General features: G+C 40.1%; 1 protein-coding gene across 2 annotated transcripts in view; it reads right to left on the reverse strand.

The window, feature by feature from the left end:
* Positions 1–2,483: 2,483 nt before the first annotated feature.
* Positions 2,484–24,144, reverse strand: part of HIVEP1 (HIVEP zinc finger 1) — a 271,867-nt gene continuing 250,206 nt past the window's right edge. For both annotated transcript variants that reach the window (XM_073589977.1, XM_073589978.1), the window contains exons 8-9: positions 11,843–12,318; positions 2,484–4,438 (exon numbers count right to left, since the gene is read on the reverse strand). In XM_073589977.1, coding sequence (XP_073446078.1) covers positions 3,329–4,438; positions 11,843–12,318 — 1,586 coding nt within the window. In that variant the 3' untranslated portion in view covers positions 2,484–3,328. The remainder of the gene's footprint in view (positions 4,439–11,842; positions 12,319–24,144) is intronic.

Below are 24,144 nucleotides of genomic sequence, written 5' to 3' on the forward strand. Positions count from 1 at the left end.
CACATTGGGACAGCCTGCGGTGAGCGCTTCCATCGGTCTCCTGCTCTGGCGTCGCCTGGGAAAAGCGTCTTTGTTGATGCCGGCACCTCCTCCTGCTCGGACACGTTGAGCGGGGAAGAGGCCGGGCATCATGTGATGCCGATCTGCAGGTACGTCACGCGGGTTCGCCGGTGGAAGCGTCGGAACTAAGCTGCTGACACCAGTGATAAACAGACGGTATAAAAGCACATGTAATGGGCAATCTAGCACACGCATTCCCCTGGATAAAGCTAATGCGAAATCCGCGTCAGGGTGCTGTTGACAGTTAAAGGTATAATGTGGATATATTACTCACATCCTCCCTTTTGTCCCCTGATCCTGCTCCATTGATAATTGCATTTGCTGTCTATTTGATGCTGTTTTTTCACGCATTCCATTCAGTAGTTATGAGAATTATCACTAGTGATGTGACTTGTTATATATTGTCTGAACGTTGACTTGAATTTATGCGTTTTTCTTCAATGGGTCAAGAACCATAGACTGTTGTCTTATAAGTCTTAAAGCTGACTTATTGATTAATGGCTTCTGTTTACCTCTTACTTCAGCTTATACAGGTTACTGTCTGCCATCTTTGAATGACAGGGTTGCAGGGTCACTGAACAATTGATGTTTGGAATATGTTGATTACCCATTGTACCAGACCATGTAGCTTGTTAACATGCAGGAGAGTGAAGGACGAACTATGCAGATTAAGTACTCAAACAATGAGTTTAAACCCATCCCACCTTCCCCCGACATGTGGATGTTGGCCTTAACCACAGATGAGGGTATAAAAAGGGACTTGTATAATTATTCAGATAGCAAAGAAAGGAAAAAAGTTCCAGCACCAGGCATCTCTTCATTAAAATCTTCAGTATTTTATTTCCATGTCAAGAATAAAACATCATGCAGGGGACGCAGTCCCTAAACGCCTAACCTTTTTTTCCTTTCTTTGCTATTGTCAGAGTGGTATCCAGCCACTTGTTCCTGGCACCTGTGTTCATCTGGATTCTGGTGAGGCACCACTAATCCCTTTTACCTGCAGGATGTACAATTATGCAGAGACTCTCTACAAAAACACAGCCAGGACACCATGGCTCCATAAAGAAGACTCTATACAGAATAGCCAAGGCACCATCAAGGGGGAACATAGATTTGACATTCTACAGGATGCCAGCTTAAGGGACCTCGGCTGAATATAGATCTGCTCCACTGACCATCACTGAACCAATGGAGATGTTTTGGGAAGCGAAGATTGGGACCCACCGATCACATGGTCCCATAGAGACATTCGGGGAAACCATGTTGTGGCCACGTGCCTCAATGGACTGTCGGCTTCCTAAGCTAGTCATTACCTCCTCTCTGTGGGAGCCCATCAAAAGTGGGGTGCCGCAAGTAGGGGTAGTCAGCCTTTGAAGCCCTAAAGTTGCAGCTGCTCTAATCCAAGGCAATCAGCGGAAGGGTGAGACTCTAATTTTTCACCATCTAGATAGAATATTTTGCTGGGACTGTTCTATATGTTCGTGTCTGTTTGGTAGTTCAGTAAAGTATTGCCATCCTGCTTTATCCTCATCGTGTTGTCTGACTAGTATCTTGCCCACAGGAAATGAGTGCCGGTGTTTCGTGGGATGAGCCCTGATCAATGCGGTCACGAGGAAGCAAACAAGAGCACCCACTAACCCTCGTGTTTCCACAGAAACATTTGGTGCTAAAGCAACATTTTAGTAGAAAGAAAAATTTAGTTTGCATTTTTTCATCCCAATGTTATAAAAGCTTTCATTAAGCAGCTGTAGGTCCAAAATGGTCACTGAAACCCTAGATGATTTCTTCAAGTGGTGTGGTTTTAAAAAATAGGATCATTTTTTGGGGCACTTCTGCAGTTTTCACATGGATAAGGCACTTGAAATGCTACATAGCGTTATTAATTCATTCCAGCTAAAATTGCAATCCAGAAGTCAAGTAGCGCTTTTCCCCATCTGAGCCTTGCCGTGTGTTCAAATTATAGTTTTCAACCACATATGGAGTGTTGGCATATTCAGGAGAAATTGGACAACTACTTGTGGAATCCATTTTCTCCTGTTACCCTTGTAAAAACGAAAACCATAGATAAAGTAACATTTTTATGGAAAAAATTGTCATTTTCATTCCACTTTGCGTTAACCCTTCAAGTGTTTCACAAACTTCCTGAATCCGGCTTTGAATACTTTGAGGAAGGTAAATGAGCTAATCTGCTGTGACAGAAAAAAACATGGACAGGAGAGGTGCTATTTCTGGATGAAAGTAGACATTTTTTAAGCCTGGACAACAACCTTCAACTATGTACGGTAGCTAATTTCTAATAACAAATTGATGATTTCTTATTAGTGACGAACAGCAGAACGGTAAATAAAGCTCAGGATAATCATAAGAATGTACCTTGGATTAGTTAGTACAAGATAAGAAACAAAATGAATTTATAAAGATACTCCTGTTTTAATACAGATTATATTTATAATGTAAACTAAAATATTGTGTTTAGCAGACATATCCTTAAAAAAGTAGGCACATAACTAAAGGTTGTGAATTTTTGATTCAACTACAAATGCCTTCATCAGACATCAAAACTTCCATATAAGAAAGCAGAATTGTATCTAATTTCACAGTATGCTCTTGATCACTTCCTTTATACATTCAATAGAGTTTTTTTTTCATCTACACAGGACAAAAGTAGAATCAAAGTAAAGTCAATAATAAAAGATTTACTGGAACATTTTGTTAACACAACTTTTGTCTTTAAGTGTAAAGCTACCGTCTTGTACACAAAGATGGACAGAACCATTTTACAAGACTAATAAGGACACAATAAATATGGAGATATACATATAGGATCTGTACACAAAGTTGCCCCATGTCCATAAAAATATTACATTTAACAGTGCAACATATACATATATAATTGTATAATTTAATTATTTTACTCAACATGAGATATGAACGTACGTACTAAACACAAGCAACTACCTTGGTTATGTACATATATAATTTTATAGATATTTATATTTTATTCACCGATATGTACAGATTTCTACACATAAAATTCCGAAAGGCACAATTGTCTATACAACATGTACAAAAATGGCAGGAGCAGAAAAAAAAACAAACGACAATTATTGGTCAAGAGTTCATGATTGCACAAGTAATGTGTAAGAAAAATGTGCTTTAAAGATAAATAAGGTTTGTAAATAAACCTTTAAGTCTCATTATACCCTATCCCTTCCCACAAAAAAAGGTTAAAAAAAAAAAATACTGGACCTAAGATGATACCTAGTTTCTAGGTTGCTATAACAAGTCTGCCTTCATCATCACTGCTTGAATCACTGAACTGCACAGTGTTCTGTCGTGAGACTAGCTCAGTTCTCCTCTGATGTCGAAGGGGTGGAAGAGCATGACCTATAGTCGACCTTTTTAGAGGTGGAGAAAGAATTTTCAAAGAGAGATCTGGTTTGACAGATGTTTTTATCTGACTCGTGGTGATGTGAGGACCTTGCAGCAGTTGACTGTCTCTTTCAGTACTTAAACCACAAGTTGTAGATCTCTCTTCAGTGATGGTAGCCTCACATGAAGCTTTTGGAGATTCCTGCATCCTCGATGCAACTTGTAGAGATTCAGATGGTTTAATAATTTTGGCATCTGTCCCAGGAATGTTGGCGAGACCCTGGCAAGGTGCTGTGCTACATGATGGAGATCTATCAGGAACTCCTTGGCCATCAACTGAAAGTGTACTAATAGATGGAATTAATGTGGGCAATGCGATGTTCAAAATTTGTAGGCCTGGAATGTGAGCTTGTGGGCTAGGGTTGCTCTGGGAACCAGGGCTTGTTGATAAAACTTGCAAGCCAACTGCATTTAGAGTTAGACCTGAGGAATGAATTTGTGGGGTAATATTTGGATTTGAAAGACCCAATATGTTCACTGCTTCCATGCTAAGTGGCTGAATGGGTTGCAAGCCTGATGCACTCAAACCAGGCACATTCACTTGACCAATTGGAATACAAGGTAAAACACCATTTATTTCAGCTACTCCTATAGGACTTTGAGTGTTGGGTACTTCTGCAGGCTTATCACTGTGAGAACCTGTAGTTCTGTGAATTACTCCAACTGCCGGTATAGTCAGTTGCACTTGTCCAGCTGGGAAAGGTACAAATGTAGAGTAGGCTGTTAATCCAGCTGGGACAAGCTGAATTCCTCCTACTGGAATCATGCTGTAGGGTGACCTTACAGGTTGCTGTGAATGTAGAGGCAAATGACTAAATAAATGCGTTTGCGCTGTCGTTATCTGAGCAGGGTGTTGAGACTTGTGATTTGAGTCTACAGCAGATGAATCCATAGTCTGTGTGCTCCGGTCTACTGGGGAAGATGGTATGTTGACAGGGCGAGAGTCCTGTAAAAGAAAAAACAAATTTGAAAAGGAAAGTGCGATTGACCTAATGATACATAAGCATTTAAAATATTGGTCAAACACATGACTTCAAATGGACAAATTTGTTGCCCGATGTTATATCATTTTCTAAATAGTGTTCAGTTTGAATTTTTACAAATCTACATTTTGTGTTTGGAATGTGCATATTATCATTTTCACACACAGGAAATTAAATACCATATAGAAAAGGTTAAAGGGATCGTCAAAGACTTTTGCATTGATAACTTATCTATTATTCTTATTATACATTTATATAGCGCCATTTATTCCATGAAGCTTTACATGTGAAAAGAGGAAATATAGACAGGTACAAGATAGGTCATTAAAATCTGATTGTTTAACGTTTGACTCATCAATATGAGCTGAGCTGCAATACCAGAGAACAGCCACTAAACAAAGCTGCGCTGTTCCGGATCCGCATACCAACTGCAGTGGGAGCTGCAAACACCCCGCTGTCCTGATACTGATTACGTTTCCTGAAGAGAGGTCATCCATATATAATCCTCGACCACCACAAAGTTGTAGTTTGTGATATTATTTAATCAGCTGTTCAAAATGTCAGAAGAGCATTTGCTTTTAGAATGGTCTCAAGCTAAAATCATTTTATGCTTGGGCATTACTTAGGAAGAACCTGACAGAGTGGCCCTGCTTTCTGGTTTGCATATTATAGAGCAGGAGGAGCAGATAAGGTGTATAGAGGTTTGTGGGAAAAGATTCATCATGACTTGTAATTTTTTTATTGTAACTTTTTCTTATTCTGGGCTCAAGTGTCCAGTGGGCGGTTACTATGTAAGCCATATATGTATACACATTTCTACAAATCCCTGATAATGGACTCCACAGCACTAAATTATCTATCAATCTGCCCAACGCCTCTTTCAGTAAAAATCAATGGCACAGATCATTCCCCTAGGTCATTCAATTTCAAGTGAACCAATGCTATTTTCTTCTATATCTTTAATTCTTTTGAGACTTTGTTCTCTGGTAGAAATGCGTTACAGAATTCAAAATGTGAAGAAAAAAGTTTTTTTTAAATTAATTTTCAAAGTTTTGAAAATATGTGCCTTTCTGTGTTGCATCATCAGTGATGCTCGTTTTAGGGGCTGGTCCCTGCTATATCTCTGTGGAGAAACTAGGTCTGAGCTGAAAAAGTAAATTGTGTATGCAAAATGTAAATGTATATAAACGCATGACCTTTACACAGAGAAAGCCAAAAACAAATATCCTAAAATGAAAAAGTGAAAAATAAATTGCATGAAGGTAGTAATATAAGGGTATTTAAGCAAACAGATTTAACGTTAAATGTATTTACATCACTTGACAAGTGGAAAGGTTTTAATACAAGAGTTAGGACTGTCCCACAAGGGTTGCCTTGACGTGGCGGGATGGCTTGTACATTCTTTTGATCAAAATTTGCTAAATACCCTTATTATTATTACTACCTTCTTGCAAATTATTTTTTTCCTTTTCATTTTAGGATATTTGTTTTTTGTTTTTCTAGGTCTCTGTGGAGTGTCCTTCGTGCGCAGTCTCCCCCTGTGCAATATGCGCAGCATCCGGTCTGTTGTCCGCTTAGTTGAATAGTAATAAGCCGGCAGCAGAGTGGTGTCACTATACCTGGGGTGCAGGAGGACTAGCGCCGACCTCGCAGGTGATGTCACTGGCCTCTGTCAGGCACAGTGACACCACTCTGCTGCCCGCTTATTACTATTTATCTAAGAACACAGCAGACCGGAAGCTGCGCTAATTGAACGGCACTGGGGGAGACTAACAATGGGGGGAGACAGTGCACAAGGAAGACACCATAGGGACAAGCCCCGGAAATGAGTGTCACTGATGTCACTTCATTTCAGAGCAAACAATGCAAAGGGAGTCGCCCGCCGATTACACGTCATTTCAGGGCAGAAAGGGGAGCGACAGCAGATGACTATTCATGTGAATATCCCATCACGCACGGAGGATTCTCAAATGAATTGCCATAGGAAATGGGTAATATAAACAGAACCCTAAGTTCCAGTACAAAGTGAAAGGTAGGGAAGTTTACCATGATTTAAATCACAAGTTATTTGTTTTTAAAGATTTATTAATTGAAATTTACTTCTGAGTAAAAATATGTTTCCAAAATTGTGCCATTGTAAAGTTGACATGTGGGAAATGTTATTTATTAACTATTTTATGTGACACCACTCTCTGTTTTAAGGGTACAAAAATTAAAAGTTTGAAAACTGCAAAACGTTCAAAATTTTTGCCAAATTTCTGTTGTTTTTTTTTCATAAATAAACATGTTATATCAAAGAAAGTTTACCACTAACATGAATATGTCATGAAAAAACAGTCTCAGAATCAGTGGGATCTGTTGAAGCCCCACTACCCAGGGGGACAGCTATCAGGAACAGCTCGCTTAGCCTTGCTACCCAGGGACAAGTCTCTGAGCTCTACTACCCAGGGATAGCTCTTTTATCACCAATTCCTGGCCAATTCTTGCATTGCAGTCCGTGCCTGTAAAGTTCTGTATTGACATCTGAATGAGCCCGTACAATTACAAGCAGCACTTTGAAGGCAACAATAATAATAATGTGGCCCTCTTTAAAAATGAGTTTGACACCCCCTGTATAAGCGATTGGACAATTGCATTTTCAAGTTCCTCAAAGTGACAAATAAGGCAAGTAAGGTAAAAAAAAAAAAAAAGTCTAAAAATATAATTAAAATATCATATATACATACACATTCAAATCACCCATTTATTTCCCCAAATAATACACATTTTGTCATGTCTATAAAAGTCTGATCAAAACAAAATTAATTAACAAAACTGGTAAACACCATAAAGAGAAAAAAAGTAAAACCTCAAACTCCATTTTTTCAGTCATCAAAACTCCCTAAAAAAACTACTGTAAAAAACAATCAAAGTGTCACGTTCATCTCAAAATGGCATCACTTAAAATTCCAGTGTTCCTCACAAAAAAAGCCTTCACATAGTAGCATTCAAGGAAAATACGTGTTTTTACAAACTTCTCCATTTTTTTCACATCTTAAAAATGACAATTGGTAGAACATCTAAACTTGATAAGCACAGTAAGTGATTTCCCAAAGAACATTGCATTATTAAAAATACCCAAAGTTACAAGTTCCTCATAGTTATGCAATATTACTAGAAATGCCTGTACACATGGTAACTTGGATAATATACTATATATGTAAGGGTATTCCAAGCACAGGCTTAAAAAAACACAGATGTGGGTAGCCTCATTACTGTGACTGTGGTGAAATGCTCCTTCTCAGATGTGCATTATGGAAGAAGAAAGGGGATGCAAAATTTCAATCAAATAGTGTTTATCAACATACGTTAACAAGTTTGTCTCTTTGGCTATCCTGATGCTGTCCACATTTGCCTTCGTTATTCCAGTAACAGGCTCTCTGCAAAAAAGTTACCAGTTTGCCTATACATTTCAGAAATTTCTTTCTGTAACAGCCATCCTGCAACAAGATACCAGTTGCCCGCACATCTCTGCAATTTCTATACTATTTGCACTCTGGGCTCAGCTGTACCACTGCCCCCATCTCCGCTTTTCCTTTTGTCATATTGCATACTTTGTTGTACTAATCTTCGCTGTTTGACGTGCTGTCCAACAAGTCCAGCTCCCCTGCATCATCACCTCTGGTCTGCCTATACTGACCTACAGCTTAAAGAATCTCTCTCAATGGATTTATTGCATGATATAGCTGTCCTAGATATATTTTATGCAAACAATATTAGTATAAACACATCACGGTCTCATTGTCAGAAAGCGGTTCTTTAGCAGAAGCAGTATTATACTGTTCTATAATCCAGCTACTACAGAAAAATGTATCAGGCCGGGGTCACACTAACCGACGCAAAATATGGTCAGTATTTTACATGCGTAATACGGATGAATGACCCCTAAATAGTGCTCCGTATGTCATCCGTTATCAAGGTGTGGTCGCGTATTTTGCGCATGTAAGCATCCGTATGGCGAGATTTTCTCGCAGGCTTGCAAAGTGGACATATAATGGAGCCCTATGACAGGGTTTCTAACAGAAACCCAAGAATAGATATAGACACATAGAATATATATATATATATATATATATATATATATATATATATATATATATATATATATGTGTGTGTCTATTCTTTCGTTTCTTTATTAAACCTGTCAGTGTGAGTTTACTGTATAGCGCACTGAATTGCCGGCTTTGCTAAAAGACACCTGGTGCGTATTTCTCGCAAGTCACATGTGTGGTCCGTGTGTAATCCGTATTTTTAGCGCACCCATAGACTTGCATTGGCGTACCACGGCCGTAGTACGCTGACAGTCGCAGCATGCTGCACTTGGCACGGACCGTAGAATACGGATGAGAAATATACGGCTGGTGCAAGGGACCCCATAGAGAATCATTGGTCCGTGTCTAATGCGGGCTTTTAGCGCCTCTCAGTCGGCCGTATTCCTCGCCAGTGTGACCCAGGCCTTATAGAAAAAGTGTTTGTTTTTCATACAAATTACGGTAAGTTATAGGTGAATGTCACCTTCTTGCTAGAATTGTTTGATGGGTGCAATTCCCATTCTTTCATTTTGCTTACTTATACAATTGTGGCCAAAAGTATTGACACCCCTGCAATTCTGTCAGATAATACTCAGTTTCTTCCTGAAAATGATTGCAAACACAAATTCTTTGGTATTATTATCTTCATTTAATTTGTCTTAAATGAAAAAACACAAAAGAGAATGAAGCAAAAAGCAAAACATTGATCATTTCACACAAAACTCCAAAAATGGGCCAGACAAAAGTATTCGCACCCTCAGCCTAATACTTGGTTGCACAACCTTTAGCCAAAATAACTGCGACCAACCGCTTCCGGTAACCATCAATGAGTTTCTTACAATGCTCTGCTGGAATTTTAGACCATTCTTCTTTGGCAAACTGCTCCAGGTCCCTGATATTAGAAGGGTGCCTTCTCCAAACTGCCATTTTTAGATCTCTCCACACGTGTTCTATGGGATTCAGGTCTGGACTCATTGCTGGCCACCTTAGAAGTCTCCAGTGCTTTCTCTCAAACCATTTTCTAGTGCTTTTTGAAGTGTGTTTTGGGTCATTGTCCTGCTGGAAGACCCATGACCTCTGAGGGAGACCCAGCTTTCTCACACTGGGCCCTACATTATGCTGCAAAATTTGTTGGTAGTCTTCAGACTTCATAATGCCATGTACACGGTCAAGCAGCCCAGTGCCAGAGGCAGCAAAGCAACCCCAAAACATCAGGGAACCTCCACCATGTTTGACTGTAGGGACCGTGTTCTTTTCTTTGAATGCCTCTTTTTTTCTCCTGTAAACTTATGTTGATGCCTTTGCCCAAAAAGCTCTACTTTTGTCTCATCTGACAAAACGCTTTAGGCCTTTTCAGGTAAATTTTGGCAAACTCCAGCCTGGCTTTTTTATGTCTCGGGGTAAGAAATGGGATCTTCCTGGGTCTCCTACCATACAGTCCCTTTTCATTCAGACGCCGACGGATAGTACAGGTTGACACTGTTGTACCCTCGGACTGCAGGGCAGCTTGAACTTGTTTGGATGTTAGTCAAGGTTCTTTATCCAACATCCGCACAATCTTGCGTTGAAATCTCTTGTCAATTTTTCTTTTCCGTCCACATCTAGGGGAGGTTAGCCACAGTGCCATGGGCTTTAAACTTCTTGATGACACTGCTCACGGTAGACACAGGAACATTCAGGTCTTTGGAGATGGACTTGTAGCCTTGAGATTGCTCATGCTTCCTCACAATTTGGTTTCTCAAATCCTCAGACAGTTCTTTGGTCTTCTTTCTTTTCTCCATGCTCAATGTGGTACATACAAGGACACAGGACAGAGGTTGAGTCAACTTTAATCCATGTCAACTGGCTGCAAGTGTGATTTAGTTATTGCCAACACCTGTTAGGTGCCACAGGTAAGTTACAGTTGCTGTTAATTACACAAATTAGAGAAGCATCACATGATTTTTCGAACAGTGCCAATACTTTTGTCAACCCTCTTTTTTATGTTTGGTGTGGAATCATATCCAATTTGGCTTTTGGACAATTCTTTTTGTGTTTATTCATTTAAGACAAATTAAATGAAGATAACAATACCAAAGAATTTGTGTTTGTAATCATTTTCCGGAAGAAGCTGAGTTTTATCTGACAGAAGTGCAGGGGTGACAATACATTTGGCCACATTGCAGGGGTGACAATACATTTGGCCACAACTGTATAGCATATACATATTCTGCAGCACTCTACAGGCATCATCATCGCTGGCCATAAGGGCTCACAATCTAAATTTCCTTTCAGTATGTCTTTGGAGTTTGGGAGGAAACCCATTGAAACATGGGGAGAACATATAACCACTGAGCCATGATGCTCCCCAGAGAGGCATGCATCTATTGTCAGAAAGAAGGGTACCCCACTAGTTTAATGAAAAGATGGCAACGCATATTCCAGCTTGAAATCACATGCTTTTACATGGTCACATATTGCCTTGATCACTTAGTATTCGCAGAACAGATGTAGATCAATGATTTCTAGTAGTGTGGATATTGTCAGAACTCGCCTTTTGTTTTAGAAGAAATCATTAAGAGTACGGGCATTTTTAGATGGCTAATCTCATACTTTTGTTAAAGCGCTGACACAAGAGTAAACATTCTCCACAAGAATGTATCACAAATACTCATTCACCAGTAATGTGCTGAGAAAATCTCAACAGCGAGTTATTAATAATCTTGGAGAGGTCTGCCTATTTTCTCCCCATGGGTACATTAACATTTCAATGAAAACCACATTTAAATCAAAATACTCTAACAAGCAGTTCACAGAAAAGGCTTTCATCATTGAATATTACTGAAAACATGAAATATGCAATCTCACTGAATGAAAAAAAGCCTTACCAAATGAGAATATGTTTTTTTTTCGTGATTTTTAGACTTACAGTTCAACAAAATTTATCTTCCTGAATGCATTGACAATAAAATATATCCTTTTACAAACCTTCACTGAAGTGCCACCTTTATCATCATACAGCCTTTATGTCCAATATTGTGTGCCAACTCATTAATAAAACTTTCTGATACTGAACTCCAAACGCCCTGAATTGACATGGATTTACACATGCTGTCTCTACTAGGGGGGAGCTTAAGCGCCTACTGCTTCATTATTGAGGTTAATGTACCACCAGCATTAAGTAGGTTCCCTCAAGTTGTCAGCTGTAAGATCAAACACTTGACTTTATGATACAGTATAGGGCATCTATCCATCATGTATATTCACTACCGTCATACATTATGCTTACGATGAGAACTATGGAAATAAGCAACTTACATGTGAAGCAGGAAGGTTTTTAGACTCCACTGTGCCATCAAGTCCATCTTCGACATCTGGATAATCAACAGACATCTGATGACAAAGAGATATGGGAGATGATGCTTCACTTTGAGGAAGTACAGGATTCTGTAGCCCTTCATCTCGTTTTTCCTCATGACTCTCTAGCTTGCAAATAGTCGATGTAGTCAATGCCGTCATCTTGGTGATCAAAGCTTTTGGAAGAATATCCATTGAATTAGCTTGAGGAAAAGAATGTGCAACTCGACAGTCTTCATCAGTGCTAGATGCTTCTTGCTGGCTGTTTCGGAAAGGGTAATGCTGAGGACTCGCGGTTACAGATGGTGTTGCAGAAAGAACAGACTCTGCTTGACTGTCTTCATCTTCGTCCTCATTATCATTGTCGTCATCTTCTGCCCCATCTGAATCATCACCATCAAATCCTGATCGTTCCCCACTATACCTTTGCCTCTCACCTGCACAATGGTATAAGAAAGAAGTTTACAATTACTTTGGAGGCACGTACAAGTTCATAATGTACATGTGTGTGGTATCAAGACAAAATAAATAGAATAGTATATAGGTGACAAAATTGAACTTATTTTTTAAATTCTTCATTCCCTATTATTAGGAACACTGGTTCTATTTACTTTTTGTTTATTAGTTGCATAAAGGAGAATTAATTAAAAAAAAAATTCTTATATGCAATGTAACACAATAGCAACAGTTGAATTTTGTGATGAAGTAAACCGATACCTGTCAACCCAGATCAACAGTGGTAAGTGGACCCTCATTCCAACTCTAGATTAACAGTCAATGTGAGCAGATCTATTGCACAGTACCGGAAGCAATGCTTGCTGGAATGTACTACATTTCACTGCACTTTTCCATCAGAAAATCACATTACACAAACATGGCCAATTATGCGCACACCAGTATAATCGTATAGTATAATGGCTTATACTACAAGGACCACTGTGACAGAGAAATATATTGTAAAACAATATATAGAAGCTGCCTTTTCCCTTTCCGTAGATATAAAGCAGAACATGAGCACAACAGATCTATTCCCAATCACGCGTTTAGAACTTGGGCTTTACAGAATGGGATTGAACGACAAGACTGTAAAATCACTGCAGACAAGAAGAAATTTTTAGAAGCTACAGAGAGGGTTGCTCCTCCAGTAAAGAGGCCATTTTTTGTATTGTAATTTCTATTTTGATGTCCTTCAACCAAAGGTTTAATTATCGTTGTAAACCGATGTGGAGATGATGGGAAGCGTAGACTTGTCCCACTGACAATATTAAAAGGACAGCTGGAAACACTAAAGTATTTATTACTACTATGCAATTGATGCATAATGGGAAAAATGTTTGAAAAAGGATTTGAAGCAACATTGGGCCAAAATTGATTTGGTTAATTCTTAAAGGGCTTCAGCATTATAAATATAATAAATATAAATAAAAATAAATGCCCCCCGAATGCTTACCTCTGTACTGTGATTCAAGGTCCCTTGCTGCCCATGGATCATCAGCATAATTATTGGACAGCGGTAACCACTACATCTTTAGCACTTAAGATGGTGCTGGTCACACTCTCAAAATCTCTGCCATCTGTGCCAAACACTTTCAGCTCCTGGACATTACTGGACAAAGCTGGCAAGGTCAAGTGGGTAAGTAAATGTCTGACTGCTGTCCGATGTTTTAATCGGAGAGCATGTGGACCCATAGAGGCTCACAGATCCAGTCACACAATCATGACAATAACGGATCGGAGAACGAGATACATGAAACTCAGAACATTATATCTCATCCAAAATTGAGGGTCAAAATAAGGATCTGCAGATATGTGCAGTGAAACGCCATATGCACATTTATGGTAATACAAAATTAATTTTATGACCAGTAAGAAACTGTGATATCTTCAAAATGACAGGCTAGTGAATATACCTGTGCAGACACCATGCTATACATTCATATACTACACATATTCAATTGATAAGTGGCCTCATCAAGACATGTATAGATACAAAGGAAGCCACAAGATATACTGACTGTATTTATAAAAATAACATAAGATTTAAGTTCTCATTTCCACGATCCCTAGCTACCTGGTCAAGCTATGTCTATGAAATGACACTGAACAAATAGCCTGTGACAAATCCTGACCTCCCAATTGCTCCTGTTCCCCTGAAGCAGCACAGCTGCCTATGTTTGTGGACAAAACTAATCTTGCAAAATAATTTCCTCTTTGATCCATAGCACTGAGTAAAACTAAATAGGCCTTTGGTTCTGGGTGAGTGGCAGCAGACAGTTGCTCAGTGCACATCCCTTTCAAGTCAGCTTTTTAAATTGTACATCCTCCTTGTCATCCAAGGCATCAACCTCACAAGGAAAGAACTTGCTTCCTTCAGTGAATCAAGCATGAAAAGTTAAACATAAGAAAAAGTCACTCTACCTCTTTATATCACTTATCATCGTGCAAACCCATTTCTCATGTTGCACTAGGTAACAATAAAAAGGACACTTTCAGCTAGGTGAACTAATGACAAACAAATTACTTCCAACCTGTAACATCACATCTCCGACACGCTGGTCATTCAATGACCTGGGAAGAATGATCAGAGTTTTTCTTCCCATGCAAACAATAGAGAGATATTAACATCAGTCTATGGATGTCTCATCAGCTCTCCAGCAATCCATTGTGCACTTTTGTTAGTAACTAAGGAGATTATTAATGTTATATGTAAAACACACACATACATATGCACTCCTTAATATTGAAATTGCAACACAAAGAAGGAAAAAAGTATTGGAATTCTGGAACTCACAAGATAAAAACACAGGATAAAGATTAGTAAACAAAGAAAAAAAAATGTAAAATTTTCAAAACATCTTGATTTATTCAGTATCAATTATGAGCTCTACATGTAGAAATTTCCACACTTACAAGCCTTGGCTGCTAACAATGAAGTTATTAATGGTTGCTTGAGAAAGCTTCTACCACGCTGAATGCACTTCATCAAGATCCACTGCTGGCAGCTCTACTTGCAATTGCCAACCAATGACGTCCCGGATGTGCTCAATGGGAGCCGCTGTATGACATAGTGGCGGCCTGTTTAGGCCACACATGCTGCTCACAGTACCAAGTAAAACATGCGGCCTGACGCCGTTCCATTTTAACCCCTTTACTCCCAAGGGTGGTTTGCATGTTAATGTCAGGACCAATTTTTACAATTCCGACCACTGTCCCTTTATGAGGTAATAACTCTGGAACGCTTCCATTGATCCCGGTTATTCTGACATTGTTTTCTTGTGACATATTGTAATTCATGTTAGTGGTAAAATTGCATTCATATAACTTGCGTTTATTTGTGAAAAAAATGGAAGTTTGGCGAAAATTTTCTATTGGTACCATTTTCGGGCACGGGACATTTTTTTCGATTTTTGGGACGCAGAATTAACAAAATCCAGCATTTCATGAATTTCTTTTGGGGGGGTGCGTTTACACCGTTCCACATGTGGTAAAATTGATAAAGCCATTTTATTCTTCAGGTCAGTACGGTTACAGCGATACCTCATTTATGTTTTTTTTATGTTTTGTCGGTTTTATGCAATGAAAACAATTTTATATAAAAAATAATTATTTTTGCATCGCTTTATTCTGCGAGCTATAACTGTTTTATTTTTTCGCTGATGACGCTGTGTGGCGGCTCGTTTTTTGCGGGACAAGATGACTTTTTCAGAGGTACCATGGGTATTTATATCCGTCTTTTTGATCGCGCATTATTTCACTTTTTGTTCGGCGGTATGATAAAGCATATTTTTTGCTTCGTTTTTTATTTTTTAAGGGGTTCAATAAAGGGGTTAACTAGTGGGACAGTGTTATAGGGCGGGTCGTTACGGACGAGGCGATACCAAATGTGTACTTTATTTTTTTTTTTAATTTTCAAAAAATGAATTTATTAGGGACTTTTTTTTTTTTTTTTAATTTAATTTAGCGATTTTTTATAAATTATGTTTACACTTTCTTTTTTTAAACTTTATTACATTGTCCCGGTGGGGACATCACTGTCATGTATCAGATCGCTGATCGGACACGTGCTTTGCAGGCACTGAGGAAGCCGGCTCCCTGCAGGCCCCCAAAGGTCCCCGCCGCCATATTGGATCTGAGCACCTGCAGGGAAGGAGGCCCCCGCAGCAGTGCTGCACATCGTGCTGCTGCGGGGGTCTCAGGGATGCACGGAGGGAGCCCCCTCCCTGCCGATGCTTCCCTGATCCTCCGGTACACTGTGATCATGTTTGATCGCAGTGTGCCAGGGGTTAATGTGCCGGGGGCGGTCCGTGACCGCCCCTGACACATAGTGCCAGGTGTCAGCTGTGATAATCAGTTGAAACCCAGTCGCGATCAGCGGCGCTCCCCACAGGGGTCGCCGCTGATCGCTATGATGTACTATTCCGTCCTTGGGACTTAGGTCCCAGGTCACATGGACGGAATAGTACGTCTAATGTAGGAAAGGGGGTTAAAATGGCCACTAGGTCACTTTGGAGAAATGGCCGTACTATAGGTTCCATTATTGATCCAATCTATACTGTAAGTGAAACTGGACATCATATACCAAGCCTCAGGGGTCAAACAATGTCTACACACACTCTCAGAAGGCATTTACACGGCACTGGAATACAAGCTAATTGTTCCGCTATTGGGATTCCATTATCCAAATTACACTGCTTTAAAAAGCCTCTCATGGTGCAGTGCAAGGCAGCAATAGAGAGCAAGCTGGCATGGAGATCTATACTCTAGAGCAAAGAGTCCTGCTTTCATCTTGAGCTCAATGATAGCTGGAGATTGGTCTGGATACCACGTGACCAACACCATAAAGAGCCCTTCATCATGGAATGTCACACAAGTCCTACTTCTGTACTTCTGGGATTACAATGTTGGGTGGCAAAATGTACAGTAGCCCAATCCCTCTAGCCTTCATTCCAGGTACACTAACAGCTTGGCATAGCATTAATTTAGTGGTGTAACCAGTGTTAATGCCATTTTTCTTAAGTGTCCTAGGAGCAGTTTCTCAACATGACAATGCCGAATGTTGCCTGTGCTACTGTGAAAGCCTGAATTGCCAAATCGTGCTACTATGTCAAATGCCTCTCACTCAGTCAACTAGTTCTCTTGCTTTGTACTAATGAGGGGTAAACATTAGTGATGAGTATGCTTGTTGCTCGGGTGATCTCCATTTGGAAGTGCTCGGAGAATTAGCTTCTGTAGCTGCATGATTTGTGGCTACTTAACAGTCTGAATACATGTGGGGATTGCCTGTTTGTTAGGGATTTCCCACATGTATTCAGGCTGTCAAGTAGCCGCAAATCATGCAGCTGCGGCGACAGAAACTAAATGTCCGAGGACTTCCAAATACCACACAAGCATGCTCGGGAAGACCTGAGCAACGAGCAAACTCGCTCATCACTAGTAAACATCCTGAAACATGTGTCTGGAAATGTAGATTCTGGTTTCCATTTATATCTCAAGTCACAGGACAAGGCTCTTTAAATTGTTAACTTTCAGAATTGCTACTTCAAAATGTTTGCATTACAGTCCTTGCTCTCCTGCTTTGTGAATAGTTTATTTGCACTTTTAACCCATTAAAGACCAATGACGTATCCATCTCTCATTTCATGCCTCCCTCCGGTCATGAGCCCGCACCTTTTCCGGCAAATGACAGCTGATCTGATCAGTTAACATGTGCTGCTAACAGCCGAGGGAGCCACCCGGTGGTCGGCGCTCATAGCAAGTGAGGTATTCTGCTACATGTAGGCTATCTGATCATCGCCTACATGTAGCAGAGCTGATTGGGTGATGGCAGCTTCTAGTCTCCCATGGAGACTATTGAAGCATGTCAAAAGTCAAAAGAAAGTGTTTCTAAAAATCTAAAAAATATATACAAGTTCAAATCACCCCCCTTTCGCCCCATTTAAAATAAAATAAACAAAAAATCAAAGATCCACATATTTGGTATTGCTGCGTTCAGAATCACCCGATCTATCAATAAAAAAAAGATTAACCTGATCGCTAAATGGCGTAGCGAGAAAAAGTCAAGACGCCAAAATTTTTTTTTTTTTTTTTTTTTGGTTGCTGCAACATTGCACTAAAATGCAATAACGGGCAATCAAAAGATCATGTCTGCACCAAAATGGAGTCATTAAAAATGTCAGCTCGTCGCAAAAAATAAGCTCTCACCTTCCCTGAGATCACGAAAAACGGAGACACTACTGGTATCAGAAAATGGTGCAATGTTTTTTTTTTTTTAATAAAATTTTTTTCATCACTTAGATAAAAAAGAACCTAGACATGTTTGGTGTCTATGAACTCGTAATGACTTGGGGAATCATAATGGCAGGTCAGTTTAAGCATTTATTGAATCTAGTAAAAAGCAAAACAAAAAACAAGTGTGGGATTTTTTTTGCAATTTCACCGCACTTGGAATTTTTTTTTTAACCATTTTCCAGGACATGATATGTTAAAACCAATGGTGTCATTCAAAAGTACAACTTGTCCCACAAAAACCAAGCCACAACATTGTTATATTGAAGGAAAAATAAAAAAAGTTATGGCTCTGGGAAGAAGAGTTGTAAAAAATGTAAACACAAAACCAAAAATTCCTCTGGTCATGAAGGGGTTAAAAAAAACTTGTTATAAATGTCGATATGAGGAGACTTATCATTCCCTATACTTACATAGCAACCTTCCAACTAAAACAAATAAGAAGCATCCCGATGGAATAATATATGTTAGTAATATGAAAATTAAAAGGCTGAAGAATAAGAGAGAAATACGTGGGTTAAGGAGGAATAATTACTTTCCCATCTTTACTATCTCCAAATATTTTGTGTTTGTTTTTACTTCCATAAGCAAGGAAAAGTGTTAATCTTTTGTGTTGTCTGGGATGCCATTTTTGCCCCTGTGCAAACTAACCTCTATTATTTCTTTGCTTTTAACTGATTCAGCTTGAGTGACCTAACACCCCTCTTTAGCAAACAGTGCCATGACCTCTGACCCTTACAAGCCCAAATAGTACTAATTACAGCTTAATCTCCTTGAACTCACAGCACATTCAGAGGTGAAATACCTCTCGCCAATGACAATGGCAGAGTGACATTTGGTCGGCTTCCATGTTTACGCTAAAATAACAAAAACCACTGCTTCAAAAAAAATAAGTATTTGGAACCTCAGGAGGTAGACAGCTTGTATATACCACATAAGACTGTAGTTTTTGCAGGAGGGATCCTAGCAATAATAAGCAGCAATAATGGAAATATTAGGCACGTTATACTGACAGTCACCCAACAGCTAAGGCCATGTTCACATGACCAGTAATGATCCATTAGAATGGATCTACCAAAAATTTGCTGTAAAAAAAAAAAAAAACGGCTGTGCTGACAACTTTTTAATCCAATATTCACAACCTGATCTCTACTGGATTTGTTTAACGCTGGAATCAAAGGTCAATGGATGAGTTAATGCGGCATCCGCAGCCATCTATTCCTAACGGATGTGGCGAGCAAAGGTTTACAGTATATCACAAAATGAGTACACCCCTCACATTTTTGTAAATATTGTATTATACATTTTCATTGGACAACACTGAAGATATGACACTTTGTGGGGGATTTCGGACGTATTCCCCGACGGGGACACAGAACACAATGTGAAAGCAGTATGGAAGCAATGCTGTAATGTCACCTGATCTAATCAGTCATTTGGGAAACAACGGTGGATGAGGTTTAACCCCTTTACCCCCAAGGGTGGTTTGCACATTCATGACCGGGCCAATTTTTACAATTCTGACCACTGTCCCTTTATGAGGTAATAACTCTGAAACGCTTCCATTGATCCCAGTGATTCTGACACTGTTTTCTCGTGACATATTGTACTTCATGTTAGTGGTAAAATTTCATTCAAATAACTTGCGCTTATTTGTGACAAAAACGAATTTTGGTGAAAATTTTGAAACTTTCGCAATTTTCCAACTTTTAATTTTTATGCCCTTAAATCACAGAGATATGGCACACAAAAAACATAATAAATAACATTTCACATATGTTTACTTTACATCAGCACAATTTTGGAACCAAAATTTTTTTTTGTTAGGAAGTTATAAGGGTTAAAAGTTGACCAGCGATTTCTCATTTTTGCAACACCATTTTATTTTTACGGACCACAACATTTGAAGTCACTTTGAGGGGTCTATATGATAGAAAATATCCAAAAGTGACACCATTCTAAAACCTGCACCCCTTAAGGTGCTCAAAACCATATTCTAGAAGTTTATTAACCCTTCAGGTGCTTCACAGGAATTTTTTGAATGTTAAAGAAAAAAAATGAACATTTAACTTTTTTTCACAAAAAAATTACTTCAGATCCAATTTTTTTTTATTTTACCAAGGGTAAAAGGAGAAATTGGACTACAAAAGTTATTGTGCAATTTGTCCTGAGTACGCTGATACCTGATATGTGGGGGGGAACCACTGTTTCGGAGCATGGCAGAGCTCAGAAGGGAAGGAGCGTCGTTTGACTTTTTCAATGCAAAATTGGCTGGAATTCAGATCGGACGCCATGTTGCGTTTGGAGAGCACCAGATGTGCCCAAACAGTGGAAACCCCCAATTCTAACTCCAACCCTAACCCCAACACATCCCTAACCCTAATCTCAGCCCTAACGCTAACGGGAAAATGGAAATAAATACATTTTTTTAATTTTATTATTTTTCCCTAACTAAGGGGGTGATAAAGGGGGGTTTGATTTACTATTTATAGCGGGTTTTTATATTTGGCAGCTGTCGCACGCTAAAAGACGCTTTTTATTGTAAAAAATAGTTTTTGCCATCACCACATTTTGAGAGCTATAAGTTTTTCATATTTTGACCCACCAAGTCATGTGAGGTCTTATTTTTTGCGGGACGAGTTGACGTTTTTATTGGTACCATTTTCGGGCATGTGACATTTTTTGATCGCTTTTTATTTCGATTTTTGGGACGCAAATGAACAAAAATCAGCATTTCAAGAATTTCTTTTGGGGGGTGCGTTTACACCGTTCCGCGTGCGGTAAAATTGATAAGGCGGTTTTATTCTTCGGGTCAGTACGGTTACAGCGATACCTCATTTATGTCTTTTTTTATGTTTTGGCGCTTTTATGCAATGAAAACATTTTTATATAAAAAATAATTTTTGTATCGCTTTATTCTGCGAGCTATAACTTTTTCATTTTTTCGCTGGTGACGCTGTATTTTGACTCGTTTTTTGCGGGACAAGATGACGTTTTCAGCGGTACCATGGTTATTTATATCCGTCCTTTTGATCGCGCGTTATTGCACTTTTTGTTCGGCGGTATGATGATAAAGCTTTATTTTTTGGTTTGTTTTATAGTTTTTAAGGGGTTCGCTAAGGGGGTTAACTAATGGGACAGTTTTATAGGGCGGGTCGTTACAGACGCGGCGATACCAAATATGTGTACTTTTATTGTTTTTTTATTTCCAAAAAATGAATTTATTAGGGAATATTTTTTTTTTAAATTTGTTTAGCGATTTATTATAAATTATTTTTACATTTTTTTTTACTTTATTACAATGTCCCAGGGGGGACATAACTTTCATGTGACAGATCGCTGATCTGTCACATCACATATCGCTGTGACAGCGAGGCAGTGCAGCCGACTCCCTGCAGGCCCCCGCCGCCATTTTGGATCCGGGGACCTGCAGGGAAGGAGGCCCCCGCCGCAGCGCTGCACATTGCGCTGCAGTGGGGGTCTCAGGGAAGCACGGGATAGTACGTCATATGGCAGAAAGGGGTTAAGAATTAAACGGTCACCAAGCCAAAAATGGCCAGTTTTCGGTCTGAATGATATGTTTTAGGAGTAGATTGTTTTCGCTGAAGTTTTTAACACCTGATAGGTCTTTTTCTAGTTTTTTTGTCTTGTAGGATTGCTACGTCCAATACATGGCACTAAATCTCAAGTTCCCTTCTTCTCTGAAGAGACAATTTGCATATCTAGCTTTTTTTGGAAATTTCTTGAACTATTTTCAAACACTTTTTTTCAGGTAACTTTTTTTTTTTTCACTTTTTCCTTTAACAGCCTTTCTAGGCGTTTTTTTTAGGCCTTTACCAGACTGATTTTAAATCCATTCAACAATGGAGAAAATAATGGCCACCTTTCAAAAATGAACACGGACAAAATGTCAGGCATCGTCCTAACCTTCCCATTGACTCCTATTGTAAAGCTTCAAAGTGAAAAATGCTTCAAGAATGGTCGTCTCACTTCTTGTTACCAATCGCAGTTTTTTTGTTTGTTTTTTTTTTTTAAAACTTGAAGCGGTTAGAAATGCTCAAAAGTTTTTTTCACATTTAGATGATTTAGAAGATTCTTTTTAGCCTTTGGTTAGTGCTTTTTGAGGCAGATTGCAGAAGACTTGCATCGAACCTGCTAGGAAAAAAGTTGTGAGAACACACCCTTGTAATGCAAGGGCTTGTTATGATATCCCTAGAGAAAATTAAGAATGATATGAATAAAACAGGATTTTTGGGTTGCTTACCGTAAAATCTGTTTCTCGGAGCCTTCATTGGGGGACACAGAGACCATGGGTGTATTGCTGCTGCCACTAGGAGGCTGACACTATGCACAAAAAAAAGGTTAGCTCCTTCTCCGCAGTGTACACCCCACCGACCGGCAGGGAATTCCTCAGTTAGTGAGAAAGCAGTAGAAGAAGTAAAAGAATAGATTGAAAACAGAACAAACAACTCAACTGTATCCAATCAACCAACCAAAGTAAGAACAGGAGTTGTAGAACATGGGAGGGTGCTGTGTCCCCCAATGAAGGCTCCGAGAAACAGATTTTACGGTAAGCAACCCAAAAATCCTGTTTTCTCGTTCGCCTTATGGGGGACACAGAGACCATGGGACGTCCCAAAGCAGTCCCTGAGGTGGGAAACAAACTTCCATCAGGCCAGTGGACTCACCACCGCTGCCTGCAGGATCCTTCTACCTAGGCTGGCGTCCGCCGAAGCGTAGGTGTGGACCTTGTAGAATTTCACAAACATGTAAACCAAAGACCAGGTTGCAGCTTTGCAAAGCTGCAGCGCGGAGGCTCTGTGGCGTACCGCCCAGGAAGCACCCACTGCCTGGGTAGAGTGCGCTCTGATCCCTGGAGGGGCCACTCGATGCTTAACCCGGTAGGCCTCCAAAATTGCCGATCTGATCCAGCGAGAAATAGTAGCTTTGGAAGACGGGTGACCTTTCCGCGCCCCATCTGGAATGACGAAAAGAGTGTCTTTCGTAAGGAAGTCGTCCTAGACAGATAGACTCTCATCGCCCTGACCAGATCCAGCTTGTTCAGGGACCGCTCCCGAGGGTGAGTTGGACTCGGACAGAAGGACGGCAGAACAATATCCTCATTGAGGTGAAAGGAGGACACCACCTTTGGAAGAAAAGAGGGCGGAGGCCGCAGAACTACCTTGTCCTGGTGAAGTACCAAGAAAGGAGAGCGTCAAGAAAGAGCCGCCAATTCTGACACGCGCCGGATGGAAGTGATGGCCACCAGAAAAGCTACCTTCCAGGAAAGGAGAGAAAGAGAAACATCCCTGAGAGAGGTTCAAAAGGAGAACCTTGCAGAACCTCAAGAACCAGATTAAGATCCCATGGATCCATGGGCGCTCGATACGGAGGAGCCGTGTGAGCCACGCCCTGAAGAAAGGTTTTGACCTGAGGGCGGGAGGCCAATGTCTTCTGAAACAAAATGGACAGCGCCGAAACTTGACCCTTCAAGGAACTGAGAGCAAGCCCCGCATCCAGCCCTGCCTGAAGAAACGCCAGAACGGAAGGGAGCGAAAAGCACATGGGCGCGATGTTATTGGCCTCACACCAAGTGAAATAGGCCTTCCAAGTACGGTAGTAAATTTTGGAAGATGATGGCTTCCTGGCTCGGATCATGGTAGGAATTACTCGACCGGAGAATCCTGCTCGTTTCAAAACCTCGGTCTCAACAGCCACGCTGTTAAATTGAGCGGCCGAGAATTGGGGTGGCAAATCGGGCCTTGAGACAGCAGATCTGCCCTGTCTGGAAGCTTCCAGGGGCGTCCGCGAGAAGGTTGACAATGTCCGCGAACCAAGATCTTCTGGGCCAATTCGGAGCAATGAGAATGACTGGAATTCCTTCTGCTTTGATCTTCAACAGCTTGAGAAGAAGAGGCAGGGGAGGAAACAGGTAGGGGAGCTCGAACTGCGACCAAGGAATGGCCAGAGCGTTGGCG

This window comes from Dendrobates tinctorius, unplaced genomic scaffold, assembly GCF_039654945.1.
Source record: "Dendrobates tinctorius isolate UK_male_01 unplaced genomic scaffold, ASM3965494v1 ptg000115l, whole genome shotgun sequence".
Taxonomy (NCBI): domain Eukaryota; kingdom Metazoa; phylum Chordata; class Amphibia; order Anura; family Dendrobatidae; genus Dendrobates; species Dendrobates tinctorius.